This window comes from Onychomys torridus, chromosome X (genome assembly GCF_903995425.1).
Source record: "Onychomys torridus chromosome X, mOncTor1.1, whole genome shotgun sequence".
Classification (NCBI taxonomy): Eukaryota; Metazoa; Chordata; class Mammalia; order Rodentia; family Cricetidae; genus Onychomys; species Onychomys torridus.
The window spans coordinates 32,436,463-32,455,610 of record NC_050466.1 but is presented as its reverse complement, the minus strand read 5'-3'; the positions used below and the strand labels follow the sequence as shown (position 1 = coordinate 32,455,610).

Here is a 19,148-nt window from a genome sequence, read left to right as displayed (position 1 = left end):
GGAATTTCATGTTTGCATGCAAGTCTCATCTGCAGGATCTCATTATATACAAGTCAATATCCCCAAATCAGGGGGGAAATCCAAACACTTCCAGTCCTGAGCATTTTAGACAAGAGATCCTCCACTTGTGATAAGTAGAGATGTGCTCTCCTTCACTTGTTGACAGTGGAAGGACCAGAACAGGTGTCAGATTTGGTTCACAACCATAAAACGTCCTGAGTTCAGACAGTGATGGGAAGCTTGTGCCACTCAAAAAGAGGCTGTGATACAACTGAATGCTGCTAGCAGGCGCGTATCTCAAGTGGGCTTAGTTTGCAAGCCTGGAGACTAGTCTGTAGAAATGGACCTGAGGCTGGGAGTGGGATGTGAGCTGTGAGAAGCCATCTCTCTGGCTAGCTGGATCAAGTGGTATGTGCTACTCCACTTGAATGGTAACATTTAGTGGGGCATAGAGAAGTACCTCTGCCATCTAGACAGCAGCTGATGTCTACAGTAAGGTGACCTGGTGAGTGGAATAGAATGATAGGGAGACTAGGAGTCTAGTGTAAGGTAGGTCCTGTTAGTTATTTATTGGTGCTCTTACCCTTTGAGGACATGTCCCAAACATGACAAGACCACAGAAGAGCTGTTTATTAATAGAGGATAGAGGATAGAGGTGACAGGCCTGTGTGAAGCACACACGTGAGTGAGGAGAGGAGAGAAGAGAAGAGGAGAGAGAGACCTGTGCAAAATGGCGCCGGCTTTTTAAAGAGTGAGCCGCACATGCGTACAGGACCGCATGTGGCTACTCCGTGTGCATAGCGCATGCTTTACGCAACCATGCAAAGCCACGGAGTCCTAGTCACGCGAGATGTTCTGACCTGGAAATGGCTATTTTGAACCGGAAATAACTAGGCGGTCCACAGGGAAAGCCCAACCGTGTAGACATGTTGTGATTTCCTATCAGGTCCTCCGTCACAGAGCACAGACCCAGTGAGACTAAATGACGAGAACTAGGCAAAAGTCTATTTGAGAGTCAACCCTATAAACTGAGCTTTGTGGGGGAGGCCTTCCACCTCACATCAGCCCCATAAACATCTAGTGAGGCCCTAGTGTGTGCCAGAAACCCAAAGAGAAATACAAATGAGGGAAATGGGGTAGACTTCAGGTCACATAGCCAGGGAACTAGGAAGCATTGTAAGGCTGGAGGAAGTCATGCCTGGACACCTGGGACTGCTTCATTCCAAGAGTGGGAAAGAATGGCTTGGAAGAGCCAGGCTAATTCCAAAGTCTGGGCTTGCTAGCTGAGTCACCTAAGCAACCCTTCCATAGCTCCATTTCCTCTGGCCTACGGAGTGCCTAGCCCTTCAGGTGGAAGGTTTGAGGCCTACTAATGACTACAGCTAAGGGAAGAGATGCTTCCAGCCTAATGATAGCAGGAACAATTATCTTTTCAAGCATTTCCCCAGTCCCATTGCTGTGGGCTCAGTCTGCCCTTTGCTCCAGACCTCTGGCAATTCGTGGTGACATTCAAAACAACACAATGAACTTTGAACCACTGGCCTGTAAGTTCTTTCTTGACAGGCCCTGTCCCTTGGAAGGTCTGTGAAGGTCTTTCTGCCTGAGAGGCCTCCTCAGCTAGGCCGCCTCAGTGCCTGCCACTTACACATCAGAGTCCTAGTACAAAAGCAAACACAGAAAACTTAGGTGTTCCTTTATCTTGATAATATACTATTCCCACCCCAGCCTTAACTTACACTTTACCTAAAACTAGATTAGTGCGGCTGTGAAGGACTTGAAGCTTCTCCTAACTGTTGTTCTCATGGTTCATTTGCGCTCTCTCAGGAAGTTCTTTGCAAACAACATTTGTTGAAGGCCTACTATGTGTCAGACACTGTGTCATACAGAATGCTCTGTGTTCTAGGCACTGTTGTAAGCACATAGCCCATGTTACCTCCACTTACTACCATTCACTATATGAACTAATTCCCCAAAACATGCTACTGGCATGATGCCTTACCTGTTTGAAGGGGGGCCAGGTTTGTTTTGTATTTGGGGACTGAACCATGCATGCTAAGCAAGTGCCCAGGCTGGTCTTTAATTCACCGAATTTCAGACAGGCTTTGAACCTCAGCCTTCAAAATATCCAGGATTTCAGACCTACATGATGAAGCCCAGCTCAAATCAACCTTTGAATTTGTAGCTTTGCCTGTAAGCCCATTTCTTTTCCTATCATGTGACTCGGCCCTTTTGTAAATGTATTATATAGGGTGAGGGATGTAGCTCAACTAGTGTAGTGCTTGCTTCGTGTGTACAAAGTCTTTGCTTCATTCCCCAGCACTGTGCGAACGGATCTTGGGCAATGCATGCCTTTAATCCCAGCACTTGGGCAGTAGGTTTCCTTTTTTCTCTCCTCCTCTCCTGGGTCCTCTGTACACTTTTTTAGACTGACATGCAGGTGTTACTGTCCCAGACCGTTTCTATCTTCCCCTCTCTCCTGGGCAACTGCTTCTCACAGCCCCAGATTCTGATGAATGATACCAACTTCTCACATTTTTTTCACCATCTGGAAAATATTCACTGCTTTGCTGGACTTAAGTGATTTATTTATAGTTCTTTCTCAAGTGAGGTTTGAAACAGGAAAGAAATGGATTGGGACTCACTTATTCTCTTACCATATTAATGTCCACTAAAATGAGATGTAAATGAGTTTGCACCCTTCTGGTTCTTTCCCTAGTACTTATTTCTTGCTACTAAAATCTCTTTGTAATTTCCAAATTGTGTGAAAATACAAGTATTTCCTGGAGTAGTGTGGATAAGTCTGTTTTCTTGAATTGTAATTTGCCCTAAAGTTGTAACTGTTGTGCTAAAGTTATAAAAAATAAAACAAATGAAACATTTTTTTCTTGGAATATATCCACAAAAATCTAGGTTTAATGGTCCACACTTGCAATCCCTAGTAGCAGAAGGCAGAGGCAGGAGGTTTTAAGTTTAATCGTAAGTTTAGGACCAGCCTGATGTACATATTGCAAGCTCCAGGCTAGCCAAGGGTACATACTAAGACTCAAAGTAAACAAAGAAATTTGCACAAATAAGTAAGAAAATTGTCCCTTTCTTAAACACATTTAAAATCTGTGAATTCCATGTTTACTTTTAATTTGCTGTGTATTTATACAAATGAAGACTGCATCTTCAACAACAGTTTTTCCGAGCGCCTCTTAAAATTTTTTTTCTACTTTGTGTTCTAGTTTGTTTTTGAAGCTATTTATTCTCTTTAAATTATCCCATTTTCCCACAGTGCCTATTGTGGCCAGAATATTTTCCAAGAAAGGATGGCAAACCATTGGTTGTCATGCCACAGACTGTCCATACGGTGGCGCTCTGAGCACATATGATCTATAGCTTGTTTTTGCTCAGCCATAACGGAGCAGCAACTGAATGTAAACTTATGTGAAATCAAATCCTTTTAGCTGGGAGTTAGTCCTTCTGCAACTTCCTTGCAAACCCTTACCACCGTTCTAATGCCTATATCAAGAAAGAAAGTGAAGTCTCTAGCCACTCCCCTGCCTTAAATCAGAACCAGCAGTGTTAGGAATGCACAGGACCCATTGGAGGAACCTTTAAAGAAAAGAGTTTTCTTCTGAGTATGAAACTTGTCCTATTCGCTGTTAGAAAAGTCCCTTGCTGAGTCTGTTTCTTGGTGTACATGGCGAGGGGGTTGGACCCACTGATCTGCGAAGGCGCTTCCATCTCCAGCATTCTCCATTTGCATCCACTGATTGCTTTCCACTACTCGGTTGCTGCCTAAGCCAGTGCAGATTTAGGAAGAAAGGCTCACCCATTTTACGCTTGTTTGACTCTATTCCTCTTTTACAAGTGCTCTCTTTGCTTCAACTGTCCCAGGACAAGCATGCCCAGATGGCCTGCTTTAATTAGGTTCCTTTTCTCTTTAAGGCTTTTACACAGGTTTCCTCCTCCTCCCCCCTCCAGGCCTTAACCAATCTGCCTGAAAGGGAGAAACATGTTCTCCTTTTCACTGCACAAATAGGGTTTTCTTAGTATCGCGGCAGTCATTTTCATGCTGAATAGATCCAAACAGGATGGGGGAAGAAGATACTGCGGGCCGTGCTTAAAGGTAACACCTCTCACACCGCGCTAAATATACCCACTCCAAAAAAGCACTCAATTGTGGAGGTAGGCATTTCTGTTCCTTTATTGCCGGAGGCATGTTAAAACTTCTGGGAAGAGGCAGTTGTGCAAAGAGGAGAACAGTTAATCAAGTCACAGATGAGTATTACTAACCAGATAACCCACCGTTAAAATCTCCGGAGGCTAATGGAGTCTTCCTGTCCCTGCCATGCTCTGGGCAGTGTGTGGAGCGGATGAATTGGGGCTATGATGGCTCAGCCTCATTCAAAGATTGTCATGAACTGCATGCATCAGCGGCACCCAGGGAACCCAGGGAAGTGAAATGCTGAATGAATTCATTAACTGGAAGCTCCAAAGACGCCCCTAACTAATTCCCTCTGGGCTTGACACTCAGAGCAAACATGTCACGTAACATACCCTGAGAATACATCATCTGTGCCCCTTTGTAGCAAAGGTAACAGAGACAGGGAGGCACATACACTTAAGTAAACGTAGTAAATCTTTTTTAAAGTTATTATTATAAATGGATGATAATGTGAAATAATGGATAGATTAAGCAAACGGCTTGTGGCAATCATTTCACAATATGTATGTGTGTCTAAACATCACATTGTACATTACATTCACATTTTGTCAATTATGCATTATAAACGCTGAAAAATTAGAAATTAACTGTAATTACAACTTGGTTTATTTATTTTTTAAAAAAAATCAAATAGTTACAAAGATCCAGAAAGCTCACAGTAAGGGACTGAGGATATAACACAGTAGCAAAAAAAAAAAAAAAAATCCTCATGAGGGCAAGGCTCTAGGGTTAGTTGTTGGTACCACACAGAGAAACATTTGTCTGTGGTATAAAATATAAGTGAGAAGTAAAGTTAGAAAATACAGAAGCAGGTCATGCCTGGCATCTCCTTATTCTCACTGGCTTCTTTACATATTTGAACAGTTATAGAGTGTATAGAGTCCAGAAGTTCTCCTTTGGGGGGATATATAATCCAAGACCCCTAGTTGGTACCTAAACAAATGATAGCACTGAAGCCTGCATAAATAATCACCCCTCTAGATCCAAGGAGTCAACCACACACAATTGGGAAACACAAGTAGGACAAGGCTGGGGATGCAGGTCTCTGGTAGAACTCATGTATCCTGACTTTGATCTTTGATGGGACAACAGGGGAAAGAAAGGACGTGCTGGTCAGTGGTAGAACACTTACCTAGTACATGAGGCCCAGCATGGAAAAGAAAAGGGGAGGGGTGACCATGGTAGCACATGCCTTGAATCCCAGCACAGCACTCTGGAGGCAAAGGTGAGTGGATCTCTGTGAGTTCAAGGCTAGTCTGGTCTACACAGTATGTTCCAGGCCATCCAAGGCTATATAGTGAGACCATGGAGAAATAAATATGGGGGGGGGAGTGCTGCATTGTTCTGAATATATTGAATATATACAGATATTTTTCTTGTCATAACTTCCTAAATAACATAAAAACTGTATTACAGTACATATTACAAATAATGTTGAGGATGATTTAAACTATGTTCTGAAAGGCTAGAGAGAATCTACAGTCAGCTATACTGCTGATCCCCAATGGAGTCAGTGTTCTCTTTGATTGAAACTTTCTCTGACAAACTTTCTCTTTCCCTTCCTCTCTACAGATACAGCCAGAAGGCAGCAAGGAATGGGATGAAGAATCAGTTTAACCTCCATGAGCTGAAAATGAAGGGCCCTGAACCGGTGGTTAGCCAGATCATTGACAAGCTGAAGCACATTAACCAGGTATGTGGTGTAGCCAACAAAAGTGGAAATGTACAAGAAATCAATAAGAGGTAGATGATTTTCACTGCTGAAACAAATATTTAGGCATTTGGATAAGCAGCAATTATTCATTTTCTTCAATGATTTTCCTCTGGCCCTCATCTTTCACTCCATTTTTAAATTATTATGCTATTGCACTATGAGAGAAATTGTAATGGTCTGGCCTCCATGCCTGGATTCGTAAAATAATTTTTTAAATGCTACCATACTGACAACGAATTCTCATGTTTCTATTAATCATCTGCTGTGTCTGTGCGATAGTCTGCTGTCTGATCCTCATGACTGACAGACATTCTAATTGATTGCACTTCCATTCCATCATTGAGCTGTCTCTTTATCCATAGTGCTATCTCTTGATCGTAGATTAGTTTCTCAAAAAACTGTGCTATTGGGCTAAGAGATGAGCAGATGTCAATGGCGATCTCCAAATTGCTTTCCAACGAGAATATATCAGTCTTCATTTCCACCAGCAAGCTATCAGAGGTCCGGTTTCACTGCACCTTTGCCAAATTCTGACTCTTTCTTCTCGTTTTCTTCACCTGTACACATAGGTTGTTTTGGTTTTTGTTTGTTTGTTTGTTTTTTGTTTTTGTTTTTTTTCCCCTCTCGTGAGGAGTTTAACAATAAGATACAAATAGAAGTTAGTTATACCATCTGCTTGTGATTGCTTTGTGGCCACCAGAAAGTGACACAGTGACAGTGTTCCTATGCCATGCCATGCTTCATGAATGGGAGGGCCCAGGCACTTGGCTACTATTTGTAGATTGGGAAGAATTGAATGTGACTAAAATGTTTATGCAAGGACAGAAGTTTCTGCACAAAGACGCTGGCCTGATTTTATTTTTGGTTTGAAAGTTAGTAAATTTTGGGCATTCTGGAAACAGTGTTTGCAAGGGCTTTCAATGGTAGCTAGCATATTTCACTTGGATTGCTTCATGAGGCACTGATGGCACACTTGGGTGGAACTCCTCCAGAGCCTCCTAAAGTGTTCTGAGCTCAGTGAGCACCTAATAAATGCTTGTTGCTGCTGCTGAGCACGTGGCCGAAGCAGTGTGATTATTTACAAATGTGTCTCAGAGGGTACCATGGCACAGACAGTGTGATACTTCACCTAGGAGCAGTGGTAGTATTGATTTTTGGACTGTCTATACTGATCCCAGCTAACTGTGTCTGGGTGAGAACACTCAGTCATTTGGATTCCTGCATTGGTAAGAGCAAAATTTCAGGGACCATCACTGTACCTCTAATCCTGAGTCAACAGACTTTAAGGACTACCTCATATGTGTTAACCCAGGTCCTAAGGACTTCTGAGATGGGAAAGTAATGTTAATACTCTATTTTTACAGCCTCCCTGGGAAGGGAGCCCAAGCAGAAATATCTCAAGAAATATAAAGGGTGATGAAGAGCCTAGAGAGATGCTGCTCATTATTTTGGAGTGACATGGGAGAAACGTAGGGTGAACTAGGCTGGGGAGAAGAGTCCTGGGACGGACAAATGTTAAGAGCTGCCAGGAACCATGTGTAAAGTTGGAATAAGTAAAGAGAAGTAAAGAGGGATAATAAGGAAGATCAGACAAAGACCTGTGGATAGAATCTACCTGAAAAAAATGAAAAGTTGAAAAGATACAGGCTTAAATATGATCTAGCAGTCACCTAAGGTATTTACAGCAAGCCTCTTTGTAAAGGCTTTAGGTACAGTTAAAGAATATGGATTTGCATCCATATGAGTCTGAGTTTAGTTGTGGGTGTTTTTCATATGTGTGTGTGTGTGTGTGTGTGTGTGTGTGTGTGTGTGTGTGTATGTATAATTTTGTAATATATAACCTTAGGCAAATCAGTGCTTTCATTCTTCCAACAGTAGTACTCCATGGCTATCTAAAGCACATATGTGTGTACATAAGAGAACGCACATACATATACATACACATGCATATATATAATTGTATGTGTATACCAGGCCCTTATTAAATGGGAGTTATGGCGATGCTGTTGAAGCTTTCCCCTGTAGGCAGGACTTCACTTTGAAAGGGAGCTTCAGTACGTTAGCCACTGAGTTTTATGTGAGGGCACATTCCTTTATTACTTCCCTTCTTGTCTCTCTCATTTTTTTTTCATCTAACTTTCAGCCACAAAAGCCCACACTAACCCGTAGGGAGGCAGAGGTGAGCACAGTCAGAAGGAGCAAATTTGCCATCGGCATTCCTTTCTTCTCCCTCTCCACATAAATCAGTGTGTGAACATTTTCCGTTGCTGTCCAATACCATTCACTGAGCAATCAGTTGTTGTTGCTAGACCAGGCTGACCTGGTAGCATTGGGCTGGCTCCAGACACCCACAGCAACTTTCTTTTATTCTCACTTGTGTTGCTTTACATGCACATAACCCATTTTTTCAAATGGCTGAACCTCACCTTTTAGCCATTGTTCGATGTGAAAAGGAGGGGCTGGAGAGATGGCTCAGAGGTTAAGAGCACTGACAGCTCTTCCAGAGGTCCTGAGTTCAATTCCCAGCAACCACATGGTGGCTGACAACCATCTGTAATAAGATCTGGTACCCTCTTCTGTATACATAATAAATAAATAAATCTTAAAAAAAAAGATTTCTTTAAAAAAAAGAAAAGGAGGTTCTTTGGGGACATGACAAAGGACAAAATGTTGATTAGGATAAGGATGATAATACTGATAATGTGTTACATTTCTATAGTACATAACCTTATCTCGATAATTGCATATTCTCCAGACTAGTTGTTTAGCAGGGAAATCCAACCTGGAATTGTATGAGATGTACTCTCATAGAACCATTCTTTTCAAGAATTTATTACCCTTAAATATTTTATCATCCTCACCAAGTGATAAATGTTTATCCCTTTTTTATAGCTAGAGAAACTGAGGCAGGGAGCCATTAGAGGCTGTGAAGGCTTGCTGCCAAAACATCTCTTGAGCATAGTTGAAAATTCAATCAATTATCCAGATGTTGTTTCTTCTATACTGCCAAACATCTGGATTCACTGAATGCCTGACTAAATTTGCCTAAACTTTTGGCAATGGGGAGGTAGAATCAAGTTAACTTGCCTGTGTTCACATGTGAGTAGCAAATCCAGGTAATGTTACTTTCCATAATATGTGTCTATAAATACAGACATATCTTCCTATCTCTGTGTGTCTATCCTTTGAACTACACAATTTATGAGCATATCCCAAAATAACTTAACTTTCTTCCCCAGAAATTCTCAGCTGCCTCCTTTCAGGTTTCTCTTGATAGCACTAGAAATACTATACCCACTAGGGGAATAAAGTAACATTATTTGTACATTGACAGTCCCGGGATGGGTCCAGGGTCAGTCCGGGGCCTATTTCCGGGGAAGCTGTGCAGGTGTGTAATAAGTTCCCTCCTTCTAAGCCACAGTTCATGTGTAACATTCCCACGATGGAAAATGAGGTCCTTTCTATTTCCTTTTCAGTTTCTAATTTGTGTGAGGATTTATTGTTTTGTGTTAGGAGGGAAATTAAACCCTTCTTGGTTCTCAGTGTTAGTTCTGGAATTTACTAGACCATATTGCTTTTTAAAAAAGAAAATAAAAAACAACTTTTGTTTGTTTGTGTTCATCTGCTCCAGAAATACCAAGAATGATCGTAATACCTACCTACTTATATGAGCTGTGGGCCATCTATCTTCTAACTTCGTTTTGTTGGTAGCATTCATTTTCTCTGTTTAAGTGTATTTATTAGTTACAGCTAATTTTGCTGTTCATAAACTACCATAGAAGTTATTGTCCCCAAGGAGAAACTAGCCATTTATCGTGTTCCCCATTTCAGTAAAGGTTCAAATGAAATTCCAGAAATTGTTTTCCTGCCTGTTGTAAAGAGTTGAGGCCAGGGCAGTCAATACCTGCCCATTTGGTGTCAAGAGTTTCTCATTCAAAGTAGGATAAAGTCTCATCTGTTTAGGAGGGCTGAAATGTCCTGCTGAATGGCAGGGGAGTGGACGAGATAGCCTCTTAAGATTCCTTCCAGCCGTGTGATTCTGTGATTTGTGACTCAAGGTCAGGCTTTAACCCAGCACCCTCTTGTGAACAAGTCTTGTGACTTTATTCTCTGCTCTGCACTCTTTTTATAACACCCTGTTCCCAGGTCACCCCTTTCCACTTTGTAACCTCTCAGCTTTTCAGAGCTTGTCCCCTTCCCACCAGCCTTCGAACGCAGGCAGATGGAACTTCAACTTGCCCTCCCTATCCAGTTGTCTGTTCTTCTGCCTCCTTTTCATCCGGCTATAAACCATTCAATGGTAAAACCATTTTGGCATTTATCGTTCCTACTATGTATCCATTCCCTAGGGCCAAATATTTGACCTGTCTTTGAATCAAGCTAACCATATAACTCTATCTAAATGATAATTGAGCCATACATTTGTATGGCACAAATCAGTTTGTAGATACTCTCTCATGAACATTAGATTAACTGATGACATTGGCTCTGAGAGGAAAGCAAGCAGTGTTGTTCACGTTTACCAGAAGAAATTGTAATGTTCTAATGAGACACAAACTCCAAGGACACTGGGTTCATTCTCTGTTCTTTCCTTCTATTTCTCTTATGAAGAGAAGAAGAACAAGGTATTATTAGGCTCCATGTATAAAAGATGTATAGAAATACAGACATCTGAAGCTCCTTAATTTGTGATTTAACAAGGACCAAATATAATCATTTCTACAGTCTAAGGCTTTAAAGTCTTCAACAAAGAAAGACTAAGAATGTTTTTCAGAATCCTAATTGGCACAATCATTTGAAAACTACCTATCAAATTTATGATGTACAAATAAAGGTGCGTTGTTCCATGGATTTGAGTTAGTTTTTTGTGAGCTATCTCAAATTCATAGACAATGTTAAATGTCCAAATAAAAATGTAAAAAATGTACAGGAGACATCTTGCTATCTCTTTCTGGAAACAGTGGCAAACTATTTTTAAGATGCTTGACAGACAATGAAGACACTTGTTTCCTGGATAGAATGTTAAAATTTTAATAAGTGAATCTGTAAAGTTGTTGAATAACAAAGAGGATGATACATGGTACATTCATTAACATGCAGTTTTTTCAGATCCTTGAGTTGGATCATAGTCATGGTAGAAACACACACACTAAGTAACTTTTTCTTAGTCTTCTCATGAGAACCAGTGAATGCTGCAAAACACTGACCTGGTCCAGTGGTTTCTAGAAAGGCTAATTGTTTCTAGGTTTTAAATAAAAAGTTCTTTGAAAAATCAAATTTAAATAAAAGGCCTTTCCCAAATGGAGCTATGTCCCAATGTCTAGGATACTTTTTTACTTGTAGCTTCCATTTCCATACAGAGCCAGAGGGGGGGGGGGAGGGGGGAGACAGAGATCTGCAAAAGCCAATGAAATGACTTCTCAGCCACAAAAGGACAGTGTAAATTAGTCTTTAAATATCAACCCCTAGACTCTGTGGAGCTAAACATTATTTCACAAAGGAAGAGGAATTAGCTGATACATTCCAAAGCACATTTATCATTTAAAAAATCTTTTGTCGTTCTGCTTAATAGCTTGAAATATAATTACAATGTCTGGTGGCTTTTGGAGAGCATGTGTTTTTAATAACTTAATTACTATTTACAGTTTAATAACATTGCACCAAGAAGAATTCTCAAATATTTTAGATTGAATTTCTTGAAAAGGAACTATTTTCTATATTTAGAATATACACCATAAATTGGATCATGTATTTCAGTCTTTGCATGAATGGTGTGCATCATAGTTTTGGTATCACTATCATGATAATCTTGATTGAGCAATGGAGGGATATACATTTTTTTCATTACTATTGTTGGTTTTATGCAGCACTTTTATCCTGCGAGGAGTCATGAGGCACAACAAAACCCACTATGAGAGTTTTATTAGGAGAAGGGAGGGACAGGAAAGGATGTGATCAGGCCTGTGGAAGACATGTGCAGGGAGGGAGAGGGTACATGGGATCTGCCTTTTATGGACTACCCCCTGCATGCACATATGGGCCCACGTGGCTATGCCACACATGTGTATAGGTTACGTGATCACGCTGCATGCAAATTACATGACCAGGTAGCATATGGATTACTTAGAATTTACAGTCCCAGAAATGACGAGGTGTCTCACCAGGGCATGCATGGTCATGGGGGTGTGGTTAGAATTCCTATCAACTATATTTTACTGTATTCCATTTTCTATAGATTTTAATTTATTTTATTTATTGTTGTTGTGTATGTATACTGTAGTTTGCTCCAAAGTCTTATTCAATATAAATATGGATGCACATAAACAAGCATGATTTTTTGTGCAGGATGTCATACTTAAGCAGTTCATCTTTAAAACAAAAAGCAATGTGGCACGAGGCATGAACTTGCTAATTATCTCTTATGGACATTAACTAGGCTTGTTCATAGCAAGTACACCTCATTACCCATTACCCGCACTCATTAAACCCATGGAATAGTTACCACACTGAGTAGAGGCAGTCTCTACGGAGTTCACTGAACCAAAACCAGGCAGAGCCAGCAGGACCTATAGCTCAGGCCTTGTGCTCAAGGTCACATCCAGAATCAGTCCTCCTGACACTCTCATGCCTTGGCTCTCAACTCCTTTATCTTCCTGGGCACTTCAACAATTCAAGGTTTTCCTCCTTCTAGAATGACAAACTTAACATCTTATTAGTCAGTGTGTTTAAATGTCAAATAACTCAGTTATTTTAGGCTGGTGCATTCAGATTCTGGTCCTTAGTCAATGTGGGAGCCTCTTGGTGTTATTTCAACCACAGAAATGATAGTTATAAAGTTTTTCTTAGATACTGGTCTTCTGAATAGAACGATAAAAGTCTCAGGCCGCTCTTGAAATTCTTGAACCAATGTGAACACTAGCTGAATATACTGAATATGTGCAATGTACAAGGAAGTCACTGAATGTATACCAATCCTTTTCAGCAACCTCCTAAACTTAACTGCTGGTAGAAAAAAAAATGGAGAGCACATAAGAGAATGTGAGTGGCAATGCCAGCTGAACATCCGTGTTCTAGTGCTAATGAGCTTCTTTGCACCTGATGACCAATACTTCCAAAATTTCCTTGCCCATACCATTAGAATTCTGACAAAATCCAATGGAAAAAGAGTGCTGAGCCCTCTTGTCTTGAACTATCTTTTCCACAGAGAGCACACAATCTCAACCCTGGAGACAGTCCCATGTTAATTGTCCCAACTGGATATCTGGTGATAGTCAGATGGTCATGTAGTCAGCATGCCCACAGTTACTTTGAGTCTGAACCTTCAATTTTAGATGCATTTGACATGTGACCAGAAATGGAGCCACATTCTATATGGGCTCATTATTGGTATTTAGCGTAGGCAAAGTGATGATAAAGTCAACTCTGTATCTCTAATTATAGGATCTTCTTAGGCAGCAAGCACAGTGATTTTGCATAGCAACTGAAAAGTGGAGTTTCTCAACCAGATTCCCATCTAATATCCAAAGTGAAAATTATATCATTGTTTAATCCACTAGATTTCAGTTGGTAATTTAAGAGTTTTAAAGTGTAATCTCTTTTTCTTTTTAATAAATTGATCTAGATACTTTCTCTTAACCCATATTTTTCAATTGTTATTTCCCCCAAACATTGTGTAGTATGGGTGAGTCTGTGACAAGATGAAAAAATTGACAAACTAAAATACTTACTTTTGTGTCATATCATAAAAATGAGGCCCAAGTTCAGATCAGTTGTATCCCAGGGCACTGAGGACTCTAAGAGGTTTGGGCATTCTAGCACCGTCAACAAACAAGTAGAGTGGAGGCCACAAATCTGGAAGCCAGTACAATGTTTACCTCAACTTTAAGAAGCAGAAATTAGATTGTGCTAATCACAAGCTAGAGATCCTAAGGTCACATCTTAGGAAGTTATAGGTTGGGTTTTTGGATAGCATGAGTTCTCTATAATAATTGTGGACAAGGAGCCACTCTCTCTCACAGTACATCAAACATTTCCTCTTATAGCTATGTGACTGAACATGTGTTGCTGGTCAACATAGATACCATAGGTCAACATGGTTCTTTTTAAACAAATGACAAGAAATGTTGGCAAAGAGATAACCTACTTTAGTTGATGTGTAGCTAATTAATTATTAGACCTAAAAAATATTTTCTTAACAAACTGATGTCAGCCTGGAGAGAGGTCTTTGCTGCTTTGCTTTGAACTTAACTTTGACTGATCAGAACTTTTTTTAAAAAAAAATGACCTAAGTGAAGACAGAGAAGCCAATGTTGCCAATATTCAGTCATAGCATGTAGGAAGGTAGGATTAGCTAGTATATAGATATTGTCATTGGATCCACATATATATTAACAGACCGAATGATGGGAAAACTGAGTTGAAATGTTACATGGGTGAATGTACAGTATTACATGTAGATTCACAAACACAAGTGTGTAAGTGATAGGAGAAGCTGACTGTGCAAACATAATTGTTTTTGGCAATGATGGAAACAGCAATGAGGAACAATCACTTACCAGTACTTTAGATAGTGTGCTCAATATTGGCAGTGAAGAAATCTATATGTGCACAGGTATATTGGAATGGGAGAAGGAAAGACATGGAGGTGACTAGGAAATTCTTTTCACTCTGTTTAAAGGTTTAAAAGAACTCTTTGGTGCCTATGAGGTTCACTGCTCTACCCGAGTTTTTAATGAAAGCAGTACCTGTCATTGTTGTAACCTAATCAGTACAGAATTAGAATTGCTGTGAGAAAATTGAGTATATAGCATTAGTGTTCTTTGGAGTAAAGATAAAGGCTTTGGAGCCAAATAGATCTGTGCTCAATTACCAGATATGCTCTTGGATAAATTATTTAACTTTTCCTTGTTCAAGTTTCCTAGTACCTGAGAAATGGGTATACTATCATCTGTCCTGAATATTCAATGTATAAACATAAAATACAATGTATGCATGCCATAGGCATCATAAATCGTAGCTATTCTTTCCTTTCCTCTTATTATAGTATGAAGTGTTAGCAGAAGGGAAAGTGAAGAATCACCACTAAGTGGTTTGAATCTTTGTGCACGATTGGAGGCCTATGTCTTTTCTAGTTTGGAATATTTCCATGATCTTAAAATTCTAAACACAATAATTTGAATTCTAAAGGTTCTTGGGAAAATGTATTTAACCAAACTTTAACAGATTTTTTAACTGTTGAAAATTTAGTTTGGCTCAAAGTGCTTGAATAGAAAATGAGGATGATAAATTACATATATATGGTATGGTGTCGGTGTGGTGCAGTGTGTGTGTGTGTGTGTGTGTGTGTGTGTGTGTGTGTGTCTGTGTGTGTGTGTCTGTGTGTGTCTGTGTGTGTCTGTGTGTGTCTGTGTGTGTATGTCTGTGTGTTTAGGTCAAGTTCTTTAGATTTTCCCCAAGTTTGAACTCTGCCCTAAATTAGATGCTCTATTAATAGGCAAACTGCCCTTGGAGTGCAGCTTAGGGATCTTAGCACACAGTCCAGAAGTCTCATTTTGATCTGCAGCCCATTAGGACCTTTCATGGAATGATGGTGTCAAGTAGAAAGACTTCAGAGCTAGAAAGTTCATGGCAAGTTAATCTGCATTCCTTTTGGATTTTGTTCTCTGGTGGGAGATGTTGAGAAGGTCCTATATTTAAAATACGGCTGCCATGGGATCCTTATTGGCAGATGTCTTCCAGAAGGTATTTAGAATGATTTGGAAAAGCATATAATGTGTCTATGAGTATGTGCGCAGTTCACATGCCAGCAGAGCAGAAAGAATTCACAAGGCTTGGGGCTACTCAGCTTTCTTAAGACACCATCACTCTCAGCTGTTGGGGCAATGTCACAGATCCCGGGAACACTGCTTGAGGCCTAAATCCCCAGAGCTCTATTTTGAATTGCAGAGATGCTCTGTTTTGCATTGCAGAGCTTAGAGCAGGCCAGACCCATTCCATGGGCTCTACCTTCAAAGAACTATGGGATTTGTTAACTATAGACAGAAACTAGTGACCACTTGTTGTCAGGCAAAAGGAAAGCTGCCCCCCTGCTGCCTGAGTCTTTGTCCCTGCCTGGGATACCATGGAAATTGGGTAAGGAATCCAGACTCATTAATGAGCTAATACAAAAGATTAAGCCAAGCTAGAGGCAGTTCCTTATAGCTGCATATGGATTCTTAAAGGCAGTGGAGAGCTGAAAGATGTCCAGCCCAGAACTCAGTGGTGTTAATGTTTTTGTTCTCCAAACACAAGTAGAGAAATGATAAGTGTATGAGATGCAATTCTCTTATTGCTGATTTCTTTTTTATTTATGTTGGTTTCTGGACTATTGTGTTGCAAATTGGTTCATCAATACTTGTGATCTGATAACTTCCAGTGCAAATGATTGTTGAGCCTACAGGTTTTCACTCTAAGAAGTTGAGATTCAACACAAAAATGAGCTTCTCCTTGGGTACATGACCTCTGTTCTTGTCTGTCATTCTTGAAAGTCACTTAAGCAATAATCATTTCTGTGACACCTTTTAAAAATCAAGCTCCTAAGGTGGAACATCAAGTAAAATATAGTCATATGTCCATATATATAGCCTCACATTAGGAGTTATTTAATTTGTTAGGCATCTGTGTTTTATTTGTGGCTAAGTTTGATTGACTAAATATGTATGTTAATAAGGAGATAGAGAATCCACTCTACCTACACATCTGTTGTCACATGTGGATATATCATCACCATTTGGATCCATTTATCCAATGCTGAGCAGCTATATACCCAGCACTATGGACAAGTACACATGGATAACACTTGAACATGATCCCTTTTGAGGTGGCTAATGAGACATACCTGCATTACTACTGTTCTATCCTGATATTAGTGTTGTAAGAGAAGCATAAATGAAGTCCTGCTAGCCCAGAGAAAGAAGAATTCATTTCTACTGAGAGAATTAGACAGGACTTCAAAAATAGGCAGCCTTTAAGCCAGGCTTTGAAAGATGAGGAGAATTTTGGCAGCTAATGATTTCAAGAAAGGCTCTTCCCAGCAGAGGAATGTGGTGTGAGCAGGGGCTCAAAGACATGAAAGTCTATCAATAGACATGTGGCTGGAGAGCTGAGGCCACAGGCTGGAGAAGAAGAGGAGCTGGGGAGTGAAAGATGACATTGAAAGGTGGTTAAAATGCCAAGGGCTGTAGATAGCATAATTAGGAATCTAAGATTTACTTCTTTGGCAGTGAGAGCCACTGAAGGGATAAGAACATGAGAGGGATATGGTCAGAGATCAGTGTTTTATAATGTTCACTCCAAGGGTAGCTTGAAGAGACAAGGGTTAGAGGTCAGAAATTGGAGGCAAGTAATCCAGCTAATCTTGCAAGAGTTTCTAAGGCAAAGCAGTGAAGCCTGCCATTAAAATTCATTAAACCTTCCTTTCTACTGCCTGATGGAATAGCATAGGGGGCGGGAACTGCTTCCCTTCTACTGCCTGATGGAATAGCATAGGAGATGGGAACTGCTTCCTTTCTACTGCCTGATGGAATAGCATAGCGGGCAGGAACTGCTTTGTCCCTCATGTTGGCCTGGTCACCATTTACTTGTTAGCCAGGACATAAGAAGGACAGTAATAGGTAGCACTTTGCATCTCAGAAGAATGTAATATGTCATAACCCACTCAAAACAGATCACTAGCTGCTGCAGGTCCCACCATACAAAGTTCAAAGAAAAATCTAGTACCTGCAAAGATTTATCCCTCATTGACCCTTAAGAAGTTCTCACAGTGAGGTATTTAGAGTCCCTGATGAATGTGTTAACTATTACTCTTTAATCAATTTGTTACACACTTTTTTTAGTCAATATCCCAATTAAAAGTAGCTCCTTGGATGTTGAATGTTGAGTGCCATCCATTCACTGAAGTCTCAAAAATTACTGAAACTGTGAGAACGATCGAGAGAGATTATCGTGTTTTTCTTCAGCTGCCACTGTGGGAGCTTAGATGTGTTGGAGAGACTACTGTGTTTCGTGACAGCCTCACAAAGAGGAGTGGGGGGACCAGAGGGAAGCAGTGACTGTTTGCCTTCTCTATACCTTTTTAGCACAAATTTCCTTATTTGAGAAAAACTCCTGTGCTTTTTCTGATTATAGCAGCTACTTGTAGTTTGCTGTTTCCCAAGAACAATCTACGAGAACATTATACACTTAATGTACAGCACCATATGTTTAATTCAAGCATATGCTGACAGTGAGCTGACATGACCTTTCACCGACATTCTGGCCATTTCTTCTCTCCACCTCGGCACACGCTTGTGTCCTTGCTGATCAGATCTGATGCTAAAAAGGCCAATAGACCATTTAGGATGCGTAACACAGGAGCTAGTTTGCAGCATTCCATAAATGTAGAGTTTTGTCCATCCTACTCAGCTCTGTGCCTTGTGCTCCTAAAACAGCCTGGCACATTGTAGGGTGACTGATATTTGTATGAATAAGTGAGTGATTCTGTTCCAGTTTTTGACCCACCTATTTCCCTGCTTGGACAGAATATTTCTGTCAAATACCTTCCCTGCCATCACATTCTGAAAGTCGATCATGTTGTCTACTTTCATAAATACACAGACAGAAGGGAACTTAGCTCTATGATAAGTCATATATTTAATCTCATTTGAGTTAGATGATATAATTTGGGACTGATGGGAGCTAATGATACTTGAGATTTTGTGGGAGTGGATTAGAGTTGATGCCATAAAAATAATAGGGCTATTGAGATTAAGGTGAATATACGTTGTGCATGGGGAAAATAATAAATTTGGGGAAGAATATGTAGAGACATGTTCATAGAGGAAGTAAGCACATAGAGAATCCTTTTCACCATTAAAAATGAGGAACTGTTACACTGAAGGTTTGTCTTGAAAGTTTATCCACAAGTATGGTAGCACACACTTGTGATCTCAACACTTTGGAGATGAAATCAGGAGGATCAGAAGTTCATGTTCATTCTTGGTTATACAGGGAGATCAAGGCCAGCCTGGACTACACAGACCTTGTCTCTATCAACAACAACAATAATAAAGTCATCTAGAGTAGTCCTTGGCTCACTTTTTAAGAAATACTGTAAAATAGTTTCATGTCCTCTGTGTGAGTTCCTTGTTCAGAATCTCCTTAGCTTGATAGGAACTGGGAAAGCCACAGTCTTCCTTCTTCTCT

General features: G+C 40.3%; 1 protein-coding gene across 1 annotated transcript in view; it reads left to right on the top strand.

The window, feature by feature from the left end:
- Positions 1-19,148, top strand: part of Gpc3 (glypican 3) — a 337,098-nt gene that overhangs the window by 243,094 nt on the left and 74,856 nt on the right. Inside the window, exon 6 of the mRNA XM_036174731.1 lies at positions 5,786-5,906. Within this exon, the coding sequence (XP_036030624.1) occupies positions 5,786-5,906 (121 nt within the window). The remainder of the gene's footprint in view (positions 1-5,785; positions 5,907-19,148) is intronic.